Source organism: Chrysochloris asiatica, unplaced genomic scaffold (genome assembly GCF_000296735.1).
Source record: "Chrysochloris asiatica unplaced genomic scaffold, ChrAsi1.0 scaffold00419, whole genome shotgun sequence".
In the NCBI taxonomy this organism is placed as follows: domain Eukaryota; kingdom Metazoa; phylum Chordata; class Mammalia; order Afrosoricida; family Chrysochloridae; genus Chrysochloris; species Chrysochloris asiatica.
Genome location: NW_006408937.1, coordinates 361128 through 380470, shown reverse-complemented (window position 1 = coordinate 380470; position 19343 = coordinate 361128). Strand labels below are relative to the sequence as shown.

Sequence of the window (19343 nt, the reverse complement as noted above, 5' to 3'; positions counted from 1 at the left end):
TTAAAAACAATCTTGGTAATCAAGCTGAATGAGTAGCATATGAGGTAAGAAGGATACTTATCTTCCTGTTCTAGGGACACACTGCGCACATGATAATATTGCGTGTGGATTTCTTCCCCTTTCAAAGGTCATTTTGTGTTCTGTGGGCTAACATTTTCTTGTCTTTTATTCCTTAGGGCATTATACAAGGTGGCCACCAAGTCTAGAAACACATCTGAAGCAATTCCTCTTTGATGGGACATTACAACACACGATAAAATAATATGCTCTAGGGTTCCAGACGTTATGACTGCCTGGATATTATTATATTTACCAAGACACATGAATGGTGATTGCTGATAAACCCTTAGAATCAATTTCTGAGTTTTCTTTTCTGCTGTCTCAGCAACATAAATTTTAAGGCAGGGAGGTCAGAGAAAGTACTGGATTTGATTTCATGCTCGAGCCAGAAATTTGAGCTCATCATTCTTTTACAGCCACATGACTCCAGGCCACCAAGAGCAATGGTTTAATGAACTGGCTGGCATCTAAGAGAGAGCCTGCTACCAGAGACTGGGTACAGACAGCAGGCCTTCAAGAAGTAAGCAGTATACAGTATTGGTTGTAAGGCAGTGAGATTCCCAATCGTGTTCTGGGATGGGACAGTTAGAGTTAGTTCTTTAAAATCATTACTCTTGGTGGCTTAAGGCCATGTGGCTGTTAAGGAATGATTTGGCCTTGAGCATGAAATCAATACCTGAGTTTGGTCACATGAATTGTCCCATTCCAGAACATGATTGGGAATGATATTTGATGATGTCAGCATCTTTTTATGTGCTTATTTGCCATTTTCTGTGGTGAGTGGATGGTTGTGGTTGTATTTATTTTTAGTGCTGAATTTCTTGACTTCTGTGTTTTAGATAGATACTAGTCCTTTGTTGGCTGTGTGGTTGGTTTGCAGGTATTTTCCCCAGTGTGTTTGTATGTAGCTTGTCTTTTTTCATCTTCTTAACCGGGTCATTTACAGAGGTAAAGATTTTAATTTCTGTGAAGTCTAATTTGTTGATTTTAATTTTCTTTTATGGCCCATTCTTTTGGTGTCACGTCTAAGAGCTCTTTGTATGAGGTATGAGAGTTAGGCCAAGGTTCGAAGTGCATTTGCTCCAGCATCATTTGTTGTATTAAAAGAAAGAAAGGGAAGGAAGGGAAGGCCTGCCTGGGGACTACTTCTGACCGCCTTTTCCTTCATTTGGGGAAACGAGAATCAAAGTTAACACATCAGCCTCAGCCCTGTGTCGATTGCTGTGGGGAAGCCTCCAAACCTTCTCTACCAAATCAGAGCCCAGCTGTCCCTCCCCCAGCATTGCTTACTTCTCAGCTGGGTCACACAGAACTTAGGTCCCACACTCTCACGATACAGGGCTCTGCTCACGACTGTCTCTTCTCTGCCGTGTCTGCAGTTAGCCCTTTCTCTAGCCCTTCTTGGCTGACCTCCATCCAGCTCCAGCAATGTTGCAAAGCTCTGAGCTCTAGCTCCCCAATTAAGTGCTTAGAGGTATCCCACCTAACAATTGAGCCTCCCACCCCAAGGCACTCAACTGTATTGGATCTGAGCTAGGAAGCCCACCACTCTAGCGCCCACTCTGGCTCTTGGTTCTCCTGCTGCTGCTCCTGTCAGTGCACAGGAACCTCAGGGTCCAAGTGACACGCTCCTCTCCTGCCTCTTTCTCATTGGTAGTGAGCATTCCCGTTCCTCCCAGGTCGTCAGTCACAAGTCATCCTGTTAACGATCACTCATAACTGAACCAGGTAATCTATCAGCATCTCTCCCCACCTTCTCTTATCCAAAGGTATCAGGAAAAAATGTTGTTTGGTGGGATTGACAAAGACAGGATGGGTGGAGGAGCGCCAGAAGGAGGAAGTCGCTGCACTGCAGACTGTCGTTTGTCACCTTGGTCAAAATGAATTTGGCTTATTTCTATCAGTCTTTTTCTGGGTTCTCTATTCTATTCCATTGATTTGTGTGTCTGTGCCAAGCAGTATTGTTTAATTTAGCTATATAATAAGTCTTGAGACTCCCTGGGTGGCACTGTGGGTTAATGCGTCAGACTGCAAAGTTGTTGGAACTGCAAGGTCGGGGGTTCAAGCTTACCAGCTGCTCCTTGGAAACCCTATACGGGTCGCTACGGGTCACAATCGACTTGACAGCACTTAACAACAACAATAAGTCTTTCCACTTTTGTACTTAAAAAAAAAAATTTGTAAAAGCAGTTTTAGAGCCTATGCCATTTCGTCACATACCTTATTTTTTTAAAAGGTTGTCTAGAGGTGCATACAGTGTACCCTCCATGGACCAGGTGACCGAAGCCTTATGTGTAATCAAAATACTACCTGAGGTGCAGTGTACGTAGCAGCTGACAGCTGAGAGTTGGGGCGGCCACCCTTTAGCCCCTGCCTTCCATGTTAGAACAACGGCCCAAGCACACCAGGTCTTTTGAGATCTGCACACAACATGGAATCACCTGATTTTGCAAAACAAGCAAAAACCCCCACAGGGTCCAACTACAATGGATTTATGGGCCATTAGCTTGTACTTTCGGCTTTGCTGTTACCCTTGGAACTTAAAATACTCTATTTAGTTCTTCATTGACTGTTCCATCCACTCTCCATACCACCTCCTATCTCTCAACTTCATAAGATGGTGAGATCAGCGACTCCTCCCCTTTCTAGAAACGTATTATGGAATTGTCACAGTGCTGACATTTCCAATCTGTTCTTTAACTTTATTTGTCTGTAGGTGGGTTCTACAAAATGAGTATCAGAAAATGGATTGTATATTCTTAGAACTGGCAGCAGCTGTATCCTCACCTCACTCACAGATCCCTCATATTGTTGGGGATGGCAAGATGCCCCTTTTCCAGCTTTCTTGATCAGTGATGATTCCACCATCTGCTTCTCTCATTCTCTGATATAGCCCTATCATATTTTCTTTGTGTGTATGTGTATTGATGTCTTCCCCACACAGTCCTGATGTGGCACTGTAGGATAAGCACTGGACTTCTAACCACAAGGTAGGTGGCTCTAAACCACAACCACTCCTTGGAAGCCCTATGTTGTTGTTGTTGTTGTTGTTAGGTGCCATCGAGTCGGTACTGACTCATAGCAGCACTCTGCACAACACAGCGAAACACTGCCCGTTCCTAGGCCAACCCCATAATCGGTGTGAATGCCTGAGTGCATCTGTGCTGCCACTGTGCCAGTCCCTCTCGTTGGGGTCGTGCTTTTTCTCTGACCCTCCACTGTACCAAACATACTATCATTCTCCAGGGACTGGTCCCTCCTGGGTCAACCTCACAATTGTTGCCATGCTTGAGCCCACTGATGCTGCCACTTGGCAAATCCATCTTGTTGGGGGTCTTCCTCTTTTTCTCTGACCCTCCACCCTATCAAACATGATATCCTTCTCCAGAACCTGGTCCCTCCTGACATTATGTGTGAAGTATGACAGATGAAGTCTGGCCATCCTGGCTTCCAAGGAGCATTCTGGTTGTACTTCTTCCAACACAGATCTGTTTGTTCCTTTGGCAGTCTATGGTACTTTCAATATTCTCCTCCAATACCATATCTCAAATGCATCCATTCTTTTGTAGTCTTCCTTATTCACTGTCCAACTTTCCCATGCATATGAGGTTATTGAAAACACCATGGCTTGGGTCAAGCGCACCTTAGTCCTCAAGCTGACATCTTCGCTCTTGAACACTTTAAAGAGGTCTTGTGCAGCAGATTTGGCTAATGCAATATGTCGTTTGATTTCTTGACTGCTGCTTCCTTGTGTGTTGATGGTTAATCTGAGCAAAATGAAGCCTTTGGCAACTTCAGTCTTTTCTCCATTTATATGGTTGTTATTTATTGGTCCAATGGTGAGAGTTTTATTTTCTTTACATTAAGGGCCAACACATACCAAAGGTTGTGGGTTTTTGTTTTGTTTTTAAAGTTTTTATTGTGAATTGAGTGATACTTTACACGGGAGAACATCAGCTTCACATTCATCCTATCGTATTTTGTTTCATTGCAATGATTACAGGTCCCTCCTTGTTTCATTATCCAACAGCATTTGCTTCCATTCCCTCTGGATTTTTTTTTTTTTTTTTTGGGGGGGGGGGGAGGGGTACACCAAAGCAGCATAAAACCATTCAAACAACCAAAAGCAGGCTGTGCTCTTTGATCTTCATCAGTAAGAATTTTAAATCTTCTTTGCTTTCAACAAGCGAGGTTGTATCATCTGCATATTACAGGTTGTTAATGAGTCATCCTCCAATCCTGATGCCACCTTCTTCTTCATATAGCCCAGATTCTCGGATTATTTGCTCAGCATACATGTTGAATAAGTATGGTGAAAGAATACATCCCTGGTGTACACCTTTCCTAATTTTAAACCATTCGATGTTCTCCTGATCGGTTCAAACAACTGCCTCTTGGTCTATGTACAGGTTCCTCGTGAGCACAATTAAGTGTTCGGGAATACTCATGTTTCTCGATGTTGTCCATAGCTTGTCATGATCCACACAATTGAAAGCCTTTGTAGAGTCAAGAAAACACAGGTAAACATCTTTCTGGTAGTCTCGGCTTTCAGCCAAGATCCATTGGACATCAGCAATGGTATAGCCCTCATTCCACGGCCTCTTCTGAATCTGGCTCGAACCTCTGGAAGTTCTCTGTCAATGTATGTTTGCAGCCAATTCTCTATTACCTTTAGTAAAACTTTACTTGCATGCGGTATCAATGATATTGTCCGATGAGTTCTGCATTCTGTTGGGTCACCTCTTTTTGGAATAAACACAAATACGGGTGGGTGTCTTCCAGTTAGTTGCCTGCAGTGCCACACCAGTTTGTTGAAAGAGTTCAATTTGTATCCCATCTATTCCCGGTGCCTTGTTCTTTGCCAATGACGTCAATGCACCTTGGACTTTTTCCTTCACAATCACTGGTTCTTGGTCATAGTCTACCTCCTTGAAATGGTTGAACGTCGACCATCTTTTCTTTTGGGTACAGTGATTCTGTGTATTTCATCTTATTTTGGTGCTTTCTGCATCATCCAGTATTTTGCTCATAGAATCCTTCAATACTACACAAGTCAGAGTTTGAATGTTTTCATTTCCCTGAAGCTTAAAAAATGCTGAGCGTGTTCTTCCCTTTCGATTTTCTAACTGCAGGTCTTTGCACATTTTATTAAAATATTTGACTTTGTCTTCTCGAGCTGACCTCTGAAATTTTTGTTAAGTTTTCATACCTCCACATTTCTCTCATTTGCTTTGACATCTCTATGCTGGAGAGCAAGTTTCAGAGTCTCTTCTGATATCCATTTTGGTCTTTTCCTTTTTGCTTATCTTCTTAATGACCTTTTGCTTTCTTCCTGTGTGATGTTCTTGAGGTCGTCCCACAACTCTCTGGCCTTTGGTTTTTAGTGTCTAATGCATCCAATCTGTTCTTCACAGAAACCCTGTATAGGGTCATTATGAGTCGGAATCGACCCGATGACATTTGACTGACACAGGGCTTCAGAAAGGAGAGGAGATGCACAGAAGTACTCAGTCTGCCAAATTGAACTGGAATCACAATCAGAAAAAATGCCATCTTGCCACTATGGGAAGCGCTGGATTTTGTGGGGCTTCTATGAATCACAATTTCTTTTGCATCGTCTGTCAGGATTTTCCTGTATCGCTGAATCCACAATGACACTGATTCTAAAACCACTTTGTTTTCACTTTTGACATTAAGAAAAGTTTTTATCAACAGGAGCACTTATTAATATCACATTGATTAAGGGTAGGGCTGTCCATCTGTCAAAAGTGAAATTGATAGAAGTTGTGAGATCGATAACATTTACAACGACAGAAGAAGAAGAACCCCGCGTCTCACGGGGTTTAGCTCCTTGGTTTGGAAACTTAGGGTCATCGTCTGTGAGTGCAAGCAGCCATCTAAGGCCCAACAGTTGGTCTCTCTGTACTCACTGGAGCAATCGAGGAAGGAGAGTCAGGAGGATGTGGAGTGGGGGGCTAACTGACTCCATGGGACCGGAAGAACTGGATGTTTGATCAAAGATTCCATAGAAGAATGCTGATCAAGGGGGAAAATGAGAAGTGATTTTTCGATTTTCATAGACTCTACAATTTCTGTATGAAATCTTGAAACTATTGCCCTGAGATCATCTTTCAATCGGAAACCAAAACTATCCCTTGAAGGTATCCTAAAACCAAAACCATGTTTCCCTTGAGCATCATGCCTTTTTATGGGATCAAATTGACATTGGGGATGGTGGTTGTGGTTGTATGCCAGCGAATCAGTTCTGCCTCATCTTTCTCCCTCGGTGCTGCCGGTAGATTTTAACTGCAGACCTTGCAATTAGCAGCCCAGTGTGTAACCAACCCCCTGCACCACCAGAGCCCCTTAAATTGACCATGGCACCTTGTCGATCAGAACCTTCCGGAATGTAATCCATGGCTGTGGATGGCACACAGAGAAACTGGTAAATTGGTGTCTGCTTCGTTGTGTCTTGATTCTCTGGGTAGTACAAATGAGTAATGTTTTTTCTTTTTTATTTAAAAAAAAAGAAAACACCACTGGATGCCATATTTACGAAATACCTGTTGGTTTTCCAAAGCTTGGTAGATCTTAGCAGCTGAGGAACCAACTAGGAGCCTTTCTTTCCGATTTCATACCTTGCTGTGCTGTTTTGACTTGACAGGCTGTGTCACCCCAGCTGACTGCTGTGACCGAAGACATGTATACTAATGGCTCTGCTGCCCCGGGGAGTCCTGCCAAGGGGCAAGAGATGGGCAAAGTACGACTCATCCAGTTTGAGAAGGTCACAGAGGAACCCATGGTAAGCCGTTGTTGTACTCTCCCCTACTGCTTTCTCTGATCCCGTGAGTCACCGGGCCCCAAGAGGAGACGAGGGCTGCTCATGAAGCTAGGCAAGCAGTCGAGGCTTTCTGTCTTTTGTGACATCAGGCTTCATGCCCATCCTCGGTGAGGGCTATGCCGGTGTAGATGGACCATACTTGCCCTGAAAGTACTTTCCAAGATAATTGCAGAAAGAGCTGAAAAGAAAGCTTGCTGTATGTACCATTGCCTTTATTGCAGGGCATCACCTTGAAGCTGAATGAAAACCAGTCTTGCACAGTGGCCAGAATTCTTTATGGAGGCCTGATTCATAGACAAGGTACTGGATGCTGAGACTTAACTGTTTATTCCCTGGTCAGTGTGGAAGGAGTCCTGGTGGTACCGTGGTGAAAGCGCTGGGCTGGGCACCAGTCAGTCTGCAGGAGAAAGAAAGATTTTCATCTTGGAAACCCTAACTCTGTCCTCAAGAGTCATTATGAATCCGGACATTACTTGATGGCAGCAGATTTGGGCTGTAGTGATGTGGGGCCCTCCAATAAGAGCCAAGGGGCAGCAGCTGGGGCCCTCTGACTTCAGCATCAGCCCCACACTTCTTCCTCCGAGGTGGAGGTCAGACAGACTTCTACCCTCCAACTCTCTCTACCTATTCTGATACGAAGTCCGCTTCCTGGCAGCACTCACAGTCCGGGAACGTAGCAGGCAAGTTAGTCAACACAGACTCTTCTCTCTCCGGTCCTTAGCCACAAGACCCCTTGGCTCTGCCTTGTTAATGAGAGCTCTTTTAGCTCTACTGAAAAATGCCTGAAAGTCACTCCATTCAGCCAGTAAGCCTCAGCCTGAAGGTGCCAGCTCTAGCTCCCTTCGTAAATGCCCAGTAGACATGCCACTCCATAAGCAAGCCTCCTACTGCCCCGAGGCACTCAGCTTGCTCAGTCCCTGGCCTCAGAAGTCCCTGCTGGGTCTCATGTTCTGGTGTCACAGTTCTGTGACCCCCTGCGCAAGGGTCGGGTCTCAGGGTCCAAATGACAGGCTCCGTTCCGGGCTCTTTTTTCTTAAACCTCACACTGCAGTTTTATAGACCCAGCCTGGGTGCCATGTGCCTTGCTCACATCCCCTTGTGGCAGTGTTGGTGGTTTAAATCCACCAGGCACTCCTTAGAAACCCTACAGGGTCGCTGTGTATCCTTCGGTGGGAGTTATAAAAGGTAATGAATGGCTCAAGGGCCACATCAAGTAATGCACCGCACCGCAGCTTCCTTGTTATGTGCTTCACTCAAATTCAGCTGCTAAGTGCTTCCAACAGGTACCTTCTGAGTGAAGTAGCTGGTGCTATTTCTACTGAGTTTCCCAGTCGGTTCCACTCAGTGTATTAGGCTTTGAGTCGTTAGCAGTGAAGAAAGCAGACCATCTCTGCCTTCCTGAAGTAAACAGTTTACTGGAGGAGGCAGGCATTAAGCCAATAATCACATAGAATTACTGTATTTCCTTAATATGATCTTACCCTCAATTTTCAGGGGCATCATTCAGTAAAATCTAGTTGGGTGTCCTTGTGTTGGCACTATAGGATAAGCACTGGATGGCTAACCGGTGGTTCAAATCCCCTAGCTGCTCCTCGGAAACATTCTACAGAGAGTTACATGAGTCGAAGCCGATTTGACAGCCTTTAACAACAACAGCATTTGGGGGGTTGGTGAGAGAACAAACTAATAAGTGAAAATAAAACATTTTTTTGGAATTGACACTAGCCTCATATTTGTACCTTGTTCTGAGCCCAGCCTTGGAATTCTCCTAGCATTGTGGTCACGGTGACTCATAAAAAGGAAAGTTTGCCTTTCATTGGTAATCACTCTTCACATGGAATCTTAGCGTTTGATTACCTTTACCATTTGGTAGCGTTTTAGGGGGTGTTAACCACATGGCAAAGACACCTTGAATTTACTGGCGAATGATAAATACTGAGATCTTTACTTGGCTTGGATATGTGCAGGCATGTCTGTGTCTCCTAGAATCTGCAGCCACTTATCTCCAGGAGACTTTGGGAGAAGGTGCTTGCTTACTGTCTGTTGCTGGAGTGGTGAAGGAACCAAAAGGACATTCTCAGGGCATACTGGCAGCTCTTGTTTGAACTGTTATGTTGTTGTGGATTGATTGTCCATTTCACGACAGGTTCACTTCACGTGGGCGATGAGATCCTAGAAATCAATGGTACAAATGTGACCAACCACTCAGTTGATCAGCTCCAGAAGGCGATGGTAGGTATTTTCTATGTTGGCTGGAGATCTGGTCAGTCTATGTGAAGTATTGTTCCACGTGGGTATTAATGTACCTTGTTTTTCTGTCAAAGTCTTTGTATGTTATTTAGAGGACTAATCTTGGTTCTGTGACCGAAATGACAGTTCTCTTCTTTCATTTAGTAAACTTTGAAAACTGGCTTCAAAAACCAAGAGTATCAATGTGGTATAATGGAAAGAATTTTGGACAGGGTAGTGCGGGAAGCAGCTCTGAATCCCAGCCCGAATGAGTTTGAGCAGGACAATGAACTTGTCACCTGTAATCTTATTGCCCTTTAGAGTCGCTTGTTAGTTGCCAAGTGCCTACTGTGTGCTGGGCATTGTGTTTGGTGCTTGTAGCCTTTCAGTTTCTTCTGTGACTCCTGGGGTTATTTAGGGTTATTTAGAATGGTGTAATTTAATTCTAAATATGTTTGTATTTTCCAGAATACCCTTGTGGTTTTAAATTCTCATTTAGTTTCATTGTGGTCAGATGATATACTTTGTATGATTTGAAGCCTTGAAATATGTTGAGACTTAGCATGTGGTCTACCTTTGAAAATGTTCCATGTGCTCTGATAAAAGAATGTGTACTTTGTACTATTGTTAGGTGGAATGTTCTATAAATACCAATTAGGTTAAAAATGACTTGATAATGTTGTACACAAGGGAAATTAGAAAATCTCTTGAACTAAATGAAAAGGAAAACACGGCTTATCAGACTTTGGGGAATGCCAGTAAAGCAGTGCCGAAGGGAAATCTATAGTACTTGGGTAGAAAAGAAGATTTACAATCAATGGGCTTAATTTTCTACTTTAAGAAACTAGAAAAACAGCAAACTAAATCGAGAGAAGTAGAAGGATGAGCTAAACAGTCAGAAGTAGGGTAGGTAGGACCCTGGCAAGCGAACGTGGGAAGAGGACTTTGAAAAGGTAACTCTGAAGTGGGCTACTTGTAGCATGATATATAATTTATATATAAGGGACTTCAAAAAGTCCGTTTAAAAAATGGAATTAAAAGAATGGATTTTTTTTCATTACAATGAAACAAGATGTGATTTGTTGAGTGCAAAACTGATTTTCTACCATGCAGGCTATCACTCAAATCACAATAAAAGCTCTAAAAAGAAAAACCATAATGGATTTCCCCCCAAAATGTTGGCAGTCCCCTCAGATATGTCTGCAGAATTTTTCTTTACATATAAACTATTTGGAGGGAACCAAGTAATTACTTTAAACTGGTAAACAAGGAGACAGAATGAAGCGTTTATCCTGCCTCTTCTATGTGAACTGGCCCATCAGATAACCAGATCGTTAATTAAGGGACTGTTTCTTTGTACAAGTATCACAACTAATAAATGAAGACGAGATGGTAGAATTAGCACATTGCCATTTTGCAAGTCCTGGTGTGGTGGTATGGGATAAGGCACTGGACCACAAGGTCAGTGTTTCAAACTCACTAGTGGCTCCTTGGAAACCCTATAGAGGGTTGCAGTGAGTCGAAACCGACTCAGTGGCACTTTGCAACAACAACAACAACAACAACGACACCATGGAATCCTGGTGCTGTAGGAGTGGTAACCGCAAGGTCAGTGGTTCAAAGGCATCAGAGACTTCTCGGGACTCCTCTACAGGGTCGCTATGAGTCAGAACCGACGACTGGCCAGTGCCACCATGAGTTGGAATAGACTCAGTGTTATAGAGTAACGGATATGGTCCAAAAGAAAGACATCTATATGCACTGTACACGGAGAAGCCAAAAAAGATGGCTGCAAAATCGTAGAACGCTTTAGTAGACGAAGTTCTCCCAATGCAAAGCTATTGCTTCTTTACGGCATCCTCCATCCAGGCAGTTCCCTCTGCTTCTGAAGGCGGTGCTGTCATTCCTGTAACCCCTCCCCAAAGACTTGGGCAGTTTGGCATCCCTGAGGGTAAGGGTGGGGAACCTTGATTCTGCCAAGGGCCATTTGGATAGTTCTCACACCATTCGCAGGTCATACAAAATGATCAAGTTATACATTGTATAGGTATTTGGTCAAACATTTATTAACTCACCCCTAATGTGATGGCTTGCTATGGTTTGGAACCAACTCGATGGCACTTAACAACAACAACCACAAAATATGATGGCTGGAACTGCAGTTGCCTTGGCAGGGCCAGACCAAATGATTTCTCGGGCCTTATATGGCCTGTAAGGAGCTCTGGTCGCATAGTGGTTACAATTCGGGCTGCTAACCTCAAAGTCGGCAGTTCAAAACTATCAGTGGTTCCGTGGAAGAAAGACGGGGTGTTCTGCTCCGGTAAAGATTTGCAGCCTCGGAAACCCTGTGCAGGGTCACTATGAGTCGGAACCGACTCCACGGCACTTAACAACAACAACACTATATGGCCTGTGGGCCGGACGTTCCCCACCCCTGCTCTTTGTTGTTGTTGTTGTTGTTAAGTGCCTTCGAGTCGGTTCCGACCCATAGCGACCCTGTACAGGGTTTCCGAGGGTGTAAATCCTTACGGGAGTAGAGAGCCTCATCTTTCTCCCGCGGAGCAGCTGGTAGTTTCGAACTGCTGACCTTATGGTTCGCAGCCCGATTCGTAACCACTACGCTACACAAATTATGTTTCTTTTAATGTTCTTTTAAGTTTGGGGACCATAAGGAAGTCTTGGGGCAAGATCTTTGGGAACAGAAAGACGTCTTGGGGCTGTAGGGTGGATGGGATACAGTTTCCCTCAAAGAATGAGCGGGTGCGTTGTGACAAAACAATTCCTCAGCACAGCTTTCTTGGTCTTTGTGAGTTTTTTGAAAACTTCTTCATGATGAGCCGCCATGGCCATCCTTCGCCCTTTGAGTCAGTTGCCATAATTGTCTGAGCTGGCCTCTCTGCCTGGCAGATCCCCTCAGAAACTACTGTTTGGATTGGGCATTTTGTTTTGAAGGCACCCTAAAGAGACTAAGACAGGTGTGTTACTGAGAGAACCTGTCTGCAGCCAGGTGAAACATGTCAGACAAACCTGTTGAAACACGTTGTCTTTGGAATAAACTCGTGGATGCATGAACTGCAGCCCTAGTACTCATACTTTTTGACTTATGCTCATATATGTACATTGTGATATTATCATTTTCCTAACAATTCTAATATTCCTAACAATTTTGTTTCTTTTTCTAAATAGAAAGAAACCAAAGGAACTATCAAATTAAAAGTGATTTCCAACCAGCAAAATCGGCTTCCTGCGTTACAGGTAGGTGGCACCGTTGTTTCGCTTGTGGCTTCATGGCAGTTGGCTAGGGGTCCAGTGTTACACTGTGGTTCTTTGAGATTTGATTGAAAGAGATGTGTCTAGTTTAAAGTTCTAAATATCTCACAGTGAAAGAACTAACTGCACCAGTATGTAGCTGCTTGGCTCAGGGGCCTATTATACCTTGCATGGTGTGCAGCAGTACCAAGCAAACATCCGATGTGAGAAAGTGGGACAAGGTTTATAGCAGTGATTTTTGGCTTCCACATTTTTTTGATTGTGTGTGCCCTCTAGACAGATCCTGAATAGAAACAGATAACAAAAGATCCAGCTCATTCTACTTTCCTTGAGGCAGAAGGCAATGCAGACAGTAGAGAATTGGCTAGGTTAGGGTACGAACATAGTGCTAGCCTCGCGCAGTCAACGTGAAGAATAAAAGAAATGAAGGCATCATTCACAGATGCAAAACACAAACGGTTGTGAACATTTCGAACAGTCTTACCGGTCATCGGAGAAATGAAAAGGAAAATAGGTGTGAGATATCAGTTTTCACCAAACAGTGATTAAATCATCATGCCACAAGAAAGGAAAGAGAGAGACTTAAACACTCATTGAAAATTCATTTAGGATCTACCTGAGCCAATGAGTCTTTCAGGAGAAAAGGGCAGAGTTTGGTCCACAGACAGCTCATTCTCTGGTGGAGGAGAGATTTGCATGCCCTCCGAAATGGACCAAACAGAACCTTGGCAAATCAATATGGAAGGAGAAAAGAGCTGTTTTAAAAAATTGATCTGAAGTTTCAATTACAGGTTACTTATAGGGTACTGGTTTTTTCATTGAAGTTTTTGTGTGTGTGAGCATATATGCAACAGCCGGTTCAGCTTACACAACTCTGACTAAACAATTAAAGTTGAGTAAGCGTTCTTCTGTTCAATGGGTACCAAGACTGCTGCACCAAGCTCAGCTCAAGAGCAGAGCTTTCAAAAGAAACTTAAAAGCAAGTGGGATCCAGGTCCAGAAGCACTGCTAGGAGTTGTATAAGCTGATCCAGTTGAAAGGGCTGTGGTGTCGGCTTCTGTTATTAATCATTGGTCCTCTTCAATTAGGCTTCATCTTCAGCATCATGTCATCCTTTCTTCTAAAGGGTTTTCCATTTATAGACTGCTGATTTCTTTGGGACATTGTTCCTGTACAATTTGCCACGGTGTCAGTGATGTCATCATTCTCCGCCCCCCGCGACTTTAGCAGAATGCATCCAGCTCTGACAAAGGCTCTTTTCAAACTGATGTCTTATCTTCCTTAGTGCCTTAAGTTCGAGCCTGTTCAGACACGTTAGAACAAGCTCATTTGAGTTTATTGGGTGCAAAAAATCGATATCCGCAATAGACATTTTGCATAAGCTTTTTGAAGACCCCTCGTATTGTTTCACTGGACTATTTGCCCCCACATTGAGTGTTTCATTCTGTTGTGCATAGGGTCGCTATGAGTCGGTACCGAGTACCGACTCAATGGCACCTGACAACAACAGCAATTGAATTGTGCGCGTTTCCCTCTAAGCACTGCCTGAAGCATCCCGAATTGCTTTCTAGCTGAATTGCATTGTTGTTAGAAAACTGTCTGAGTTTTCTAACATTTTCTTGGGTTTTGCTTTATGGTCATATTTGGTGTGCCCTGCAGGGGTTCTGGATTTAGTCATTAGATTTTTCATTATGTTGTTCTTGTCTATATCCTTGGAAGGTTTTATTTTGTTTATGGTAAGTAAGGTCATGGACATATGGCGGTATGGGACAATGCAGTGCACTGCAAGGTCAGTTTGAACTGCCAGGTCACCAGTCACTCCTCAGAAGCCCTATACAGGGTCACTATGAGTTGGAACTGACTCAAAGATATCATTTAAAGTTTTACTTTCGCCATCACAGATGGTGTTTTCTTCTGGACTGCCAGGTGGTTCCAAGTAAGACAAGTCTCGGAAAGCCAGTTGTTAGTGTGGCACTTGTGAAGCATTGGTTCTCATTATGAAGACTGTGTGTTAATGTCAGAGAATGTGACAAAGACAGGGGAGGGTAAAGCACAGCCAGAACCCTCACTTCCAGAAGTAACCACGATGACATTTTGATAGTGTTTTCTTCCAGTCCTTTCCCTCCTCAGCATAAATTGTTGTTAAGTGCTGTCAAGTCATTCGGACTCACAGTGACCCTATACAGGGTTTCCAAGGAGCTGCTGGTAGGTTTGAACCACCAACCTTTTGGCTACCAGTCTAGTGCTTCCCATTACAATATTTCATCTTTAAAATAAAACATACTTATTATACATCTTTCCTGACATCGCCTTTATTTCTGTCCGAAGTAGATTATTGTGTCTTGAAGTCAAATTTGGGTACTACCCAGTGGCCCTCTAGGAAAGGTCTCCCAGGGTTCACTGACTTGCGATGGGGCCTGATATGGTCAGCAATGCCCCACAGTTTGGAGGCCTTCTCCCTCCCTTCTCCCTCCCCCAGCCTTCATTTGAGGCTTGTTGAGCACGAAGCAGCAGTTTAGGCCACGATCCATCACCGCTTTTTTTTTTTTGGTTGCACTCAGGAGACGTCCCTGACTGATGGTGAGGGAGGCCCCAATCCTTTTGAGCTCTTTGTTGCTAAGAATGTTTCAAGTTGGGAAGTCGTTTGGGATTATGGGACTCTGAGAAAATGGAAAGGAATGATTTGTTTGGTAGTTTTGACTCAACTCATTTGCAGCAGGACCGTCTGCAGTTCACCTTTGCCTTCTTTTTCAGATGTTTATGAGAGCGCAGTTCGACTATGATCCCAAAAAGGACAATCTGATCCCTTGCAAGGAGGCAGGGCTGAAGTTTGTAACTGGGGACATCATCCAGATCATCAACAAGGATGACACCAACTGGTGGCAAGGGCGGGTCGAAGGCTCCTCCAAGGAGTCAGCAGGACTGATCCCTTCCCCTGAGCTGCAGGAGTGGTGAGCTGCCTACATGTGGAAGGGCCTCACTTCCAAGTTCTGGTGGCTTCCGTGTGCCTTCTGTTTCTCCCCGCAGCCTCTCTGGCATATGGGCATATGTGAGTCAGTGAAGAGTTCTAAGTATGGAGCCTAGAGCGCGCTTCCCTGGCATCTGCTCCGTGGTCTGCTGAGATGAGAGAGGAGGGGCTGAGAGAAAGAAGGGAGTGGGAAGGACCTGAGCTGTTGAAGCTGCTAGCACCAGGCTGGGTGGAGGGCACTGAGCAAGAGCTAGTGGACTTTTCAACGTGAAGAGCCCAGGGACCTAGAACATTTAGTCAGGGTGGGCTGATGCCACATTGTGGCAGGTTCAAGTAATAGTGAATACAGACAGCCCTTTTTAGGAGAAAGTAGGTGTTAGTCACAGGGCAAAGTGGGGTCAAGAAGCAGTGTTTGGGTTTTGATCTGTTTTTTAAATGGGAGAGATTTGTATGTTTGTGTGCTAATAGGTTGATTCAGTAGGGAAGGAAAAAACTCTTCCTACACACAGACTAAAATTAGCAGAGGGCAAAGGCAGATTGTCGGATTCGCAAGGACCAATGGCAGTCCATTTCAGCTCACTAATGCTGCTTATGTGTTCCATTTCATTTTTGACAACTTCCAATTTTCCTAGAGTCACGCTTCACACATTCCATGTTCCAATTATTAATGGATATTTACAGCGGTTTCTCCTTGTTTTGAGTTTTGCCCCTTCAGCAAATGAAGGTCCTGAGAGCTTTACTCCATTCGCGTCATCACTGGCAACTGTATCTTGAGGAGGTGGCTCTTCCCCTGTGGCATTTTGACGTTATGTTTGCTTTTGAGACGTGAAGGTGGAGTCCCTGTGGGATGCTGAACTTGGTTTCACCCGTGTCACGAGGAGAAGGGAAGGCCATCAGTGCTAGACATTTAGTGTACGAAGGAAAGGGGGTCCCAGAGCTGCAGAGCCTCTAATCACTGTCGTCATTTTCCTGCTAGGCGAGTGGCGAGTGTGGCTCAGTCTGCTCCAAGTGAGGCCCCGAGCTGCAGTCCCTTTGGGAAGAAGAAGAAGTACAAAGACAAGTATCTGGCCAAACACAGCTCAAGTAAGCTTTCTGAGGGGCTTTCTCTCTGAGCTCCTGGCACTGAGGGATTCAGTGTATCTTCCGATCTCTTCAGCCTGCAGAAAAGGAAGACTCCCTTGGGTACAGTGTTGAGTGGGAAATAGAACTGACTTTATATGATTTTCAGGAGCCAGCGTGGCACACTGGTTCAAGTGTGAAACCACCAGCCACTCTATAGGAGAAGGACGGGGTGGCCATTGGTTTCCAGCCAGATGACAGCCTAGGCAACCCTGTTGGGCAAGTTTGCCACCATACAGGGTCCCTCTGAGTCTGACTCAGCTCAGTAGCAATGGCTTTGCTTGGGTTTGTGTGATTTTAGAGGAAAATCTAGATGTTACATTTGTTCCCTTGTGACTGGAGCAGACAGTCTCAGCGTTCTCCTGTGGAGCGACCTTGTGGTTCACAGCCTTTGTACTGCCTCTATGTTATAGTTGATGTTGTTAAGTACCGCTGACTCGGTTTCAACTGCTAGCCACCCTGCATAGGGTTTCAAAGGAGTGGCTGCTGAGTTTGAAGTGGCAGCCCTGCGGTTTGCTTTCCAGGACTCCAGATGTTGAGACTTGGGGAGCTTGCAGAGGTCGCAGAAAGCAGTGTTCGTGAATGGCCTCCGTGTCACATTGGCTGTGAATCTGCTTCCGACTTTAACGAATGCTTTTGGGGCTTTCTGTCAGGGGGATTCTGCGCTGGATCCTTTGGAACTACTGGCACTGCGTTTAGTCAGGTTCTCTTTTTTTGCAGGTTGTCTGTTTTCATAATGGCTTTTTTCTCTTTAAGTAAATTGGTCTTTAAGAAAAGCCAGCGATCTCCACCTATCTGCTCATCCCTTCACTGCTCAGATAGCCAACCAGATGGCTTTCCAGTGAGTCCTTCTCCGGGCTCAGGCCTTGTCTGTTTGTCACTCAGCTGCAAGGTTTGAGCAGCGCCCGAGAATAGCGTTTGTTCCTGAGACCTAATTCTGAATGTATTGCTCTTTACCTGCCATGGTTGGAAACAGTGAGTAAGAACCTGGCATTCGGCTTCCGCTGATTCAAGGGCTGGAATGTCAGTGCACGATCACAGCTTCACGTGGGATCACTTTGCTCAGGTGTCATTTGCATCACTCCAGTTGTTGTTGTTAAGTGCCATCGAGTCGGTTCCGACCCATAGCGACCCTGCACAGGGTTTCCGAGGCTGTAAATCTTTACGGGAGCAGAACGCCTCCTCTTTCTCCCGCGGAGCAGCTGGTAGTTTCAAACTGCTGACCTTGCGATTCGCAACCACTACGCTACCAGAGCTCTAGTAGCAGGGGGGTTACATAACAAGGCTTAGGATCATTTCAATATTTTTGTGTTAGCTTCTTGTTCCTCTCCCCTACCAAACTGGGAGCTGCCTGAAGGCAGACTTTTTTTTTGAATGTTTTATTGTGAATTATGTGATCGTTTACATGGGAGAACATTAACTTTACATTCATCCTATCGTATATCATTTCATTGCCATGGTTACAGTCCCCTCCATGCATCATCAACCAACCAACCCGCAAACCTGTCCCTTGGTCATCGGTACACAGCCCCTCTCCCTCTCTGTGTCTAAAGTCCCCAGTCGCTCCATCTCTCCACATCATCGTCTGTGCCTCTATCTCAGGCTTCGCTGCTTCACTGAGTAGGGTTCCGCTCTCCGCTTTTCTCCCTTGATGGTTCCAGAGACCTACACTCCTGGACTGCAAAGTCAACCACACCCCTCCTTTTGCTACAAAATGTCTACCTTTACATTTCCAACCCTCACAGTCAGTCCTGAGAGCAATTCTTCACCATTGTACCACAAGAGCCCTATCCGCATCTCATTTCATCAGTAGAGATCTACCTTCCTCTAGGTTCCCTCTTGAAAGCTTGTAAGCCAGTCACTTATTGCCTTTGTAGCCCCCCATTGGGGTAGTCAAAGTCCAAGTTGCCCACCCCTGTCTACCGTGCGTATCGAGGGGGTGGGAATGATCCTCTTTGTAAAGATTTGTTCCGTCTTTTGAGCTACTGCATCCATACATAGGTGTAGGTCAAGTTCATCAAATTGTATCAGATTACTCTTTTTTTTCCCTCTTCTTTGTTCTTCTAGTGGAGCTCTGGTCATCCAGCCATTGAAGCCAGGTCAAATGGGTATTATCTGCACGTATGGGTGTACTTATGCATGTGGCCTCTCTTCTTATCAGCTGGACACTGCACTCTCCACTCTAGTCCTCTGTGGCTATGTCACTGACTCTGGGCCCAGGAGTCCCCAGGTCTTGCCACACTGCTGGCCAACTAGGTCTCCACCGTGTTCACGGGAGTCAATTGAATGTTGTAGGGCTTAGCTTGCAGTGTCATTGCTGTTTTACCCTCACTTCCCCTTATCGGTGACGAACGTGGTCACCAGTCAGAGCGCATGCCTGCTCATGTATTCCCATTGAGTTTTAGTCTTAGAAGGGGGTTTGCCCTGAGGGGACTCGACCACTTCCCTTGATGTCTCCTGAGCGAGCAACTTGTTCGTTCTTGTAGTAATCAGTTTGACTGCGGTTATTGATTTGTTTTTCTCCTGTAGGTCTTTCTTTCTAGAAGTAAGTTCTGTTCTTCTAGCCATGTCAGGCTGGTCTGCTTGTCTTTTCCAGTGGAAATTTCTCACCACAGAAGATTCTGGATGCTGTTCAGGATTCCACCCATGATCTTATGTAATGCAGAGGCTCCACAGGAAGCCTCCTTCACTGGGCACATTGTTGCTCCATTTTAGGTATTCCAATCAGTTATAGGCAAAAGATGGACTTACAAGCTTTCTATGGTGATATTTTTGGCTATTCTTCTCTTTCCCCCTCAAGTGTCTATTTTATAATGGTATGCCAAGGAAACCAAGATTCAAAAGACAGCCAAGCAT

The 19343-nt window shown here is 44.7% G+C and overlaps 1 protein-coding gene across 3 annotated transcripts in view; it reads left to right on the top strand.

Annotated features, from left to right (window-relative positions):
- The window catches only part of MPP1 (membrane protein, palmitoylated 1, 55kDa), a 33499-nt gene that overhangs the window by 7440 nt on the left and 6716 nt on the right, over positions 1-19343 (top strand). The window contains exons 2-7 of one of the 3 annotated variants that reach the window (XM_006876836.1): positions 6725-6862; positions 7123-7201; positions 9048-9133; positions 12317-12385; positions 15155-15351; positions 16345-16451. In XM_006876836.1, coding sequence (XP_006876898.1) covers positions 6725-6862; positions 7123-7201; positions 9048-9133; positions 12317-12385; positions 15155-15351; positions 16345-16451 — 676 coding nt within the window. The remainder of the gene's footprint in view (positions 1-6724; positions 6863-7122; positions 7202-9047; positions 9134-12316; positions 12386-15154; positions 15352-16344; positions 16452-19343) is intronic. The other 2 variants (XM_006876837.1, XM_006876838.1) reach the window with 2 other exon arrangements.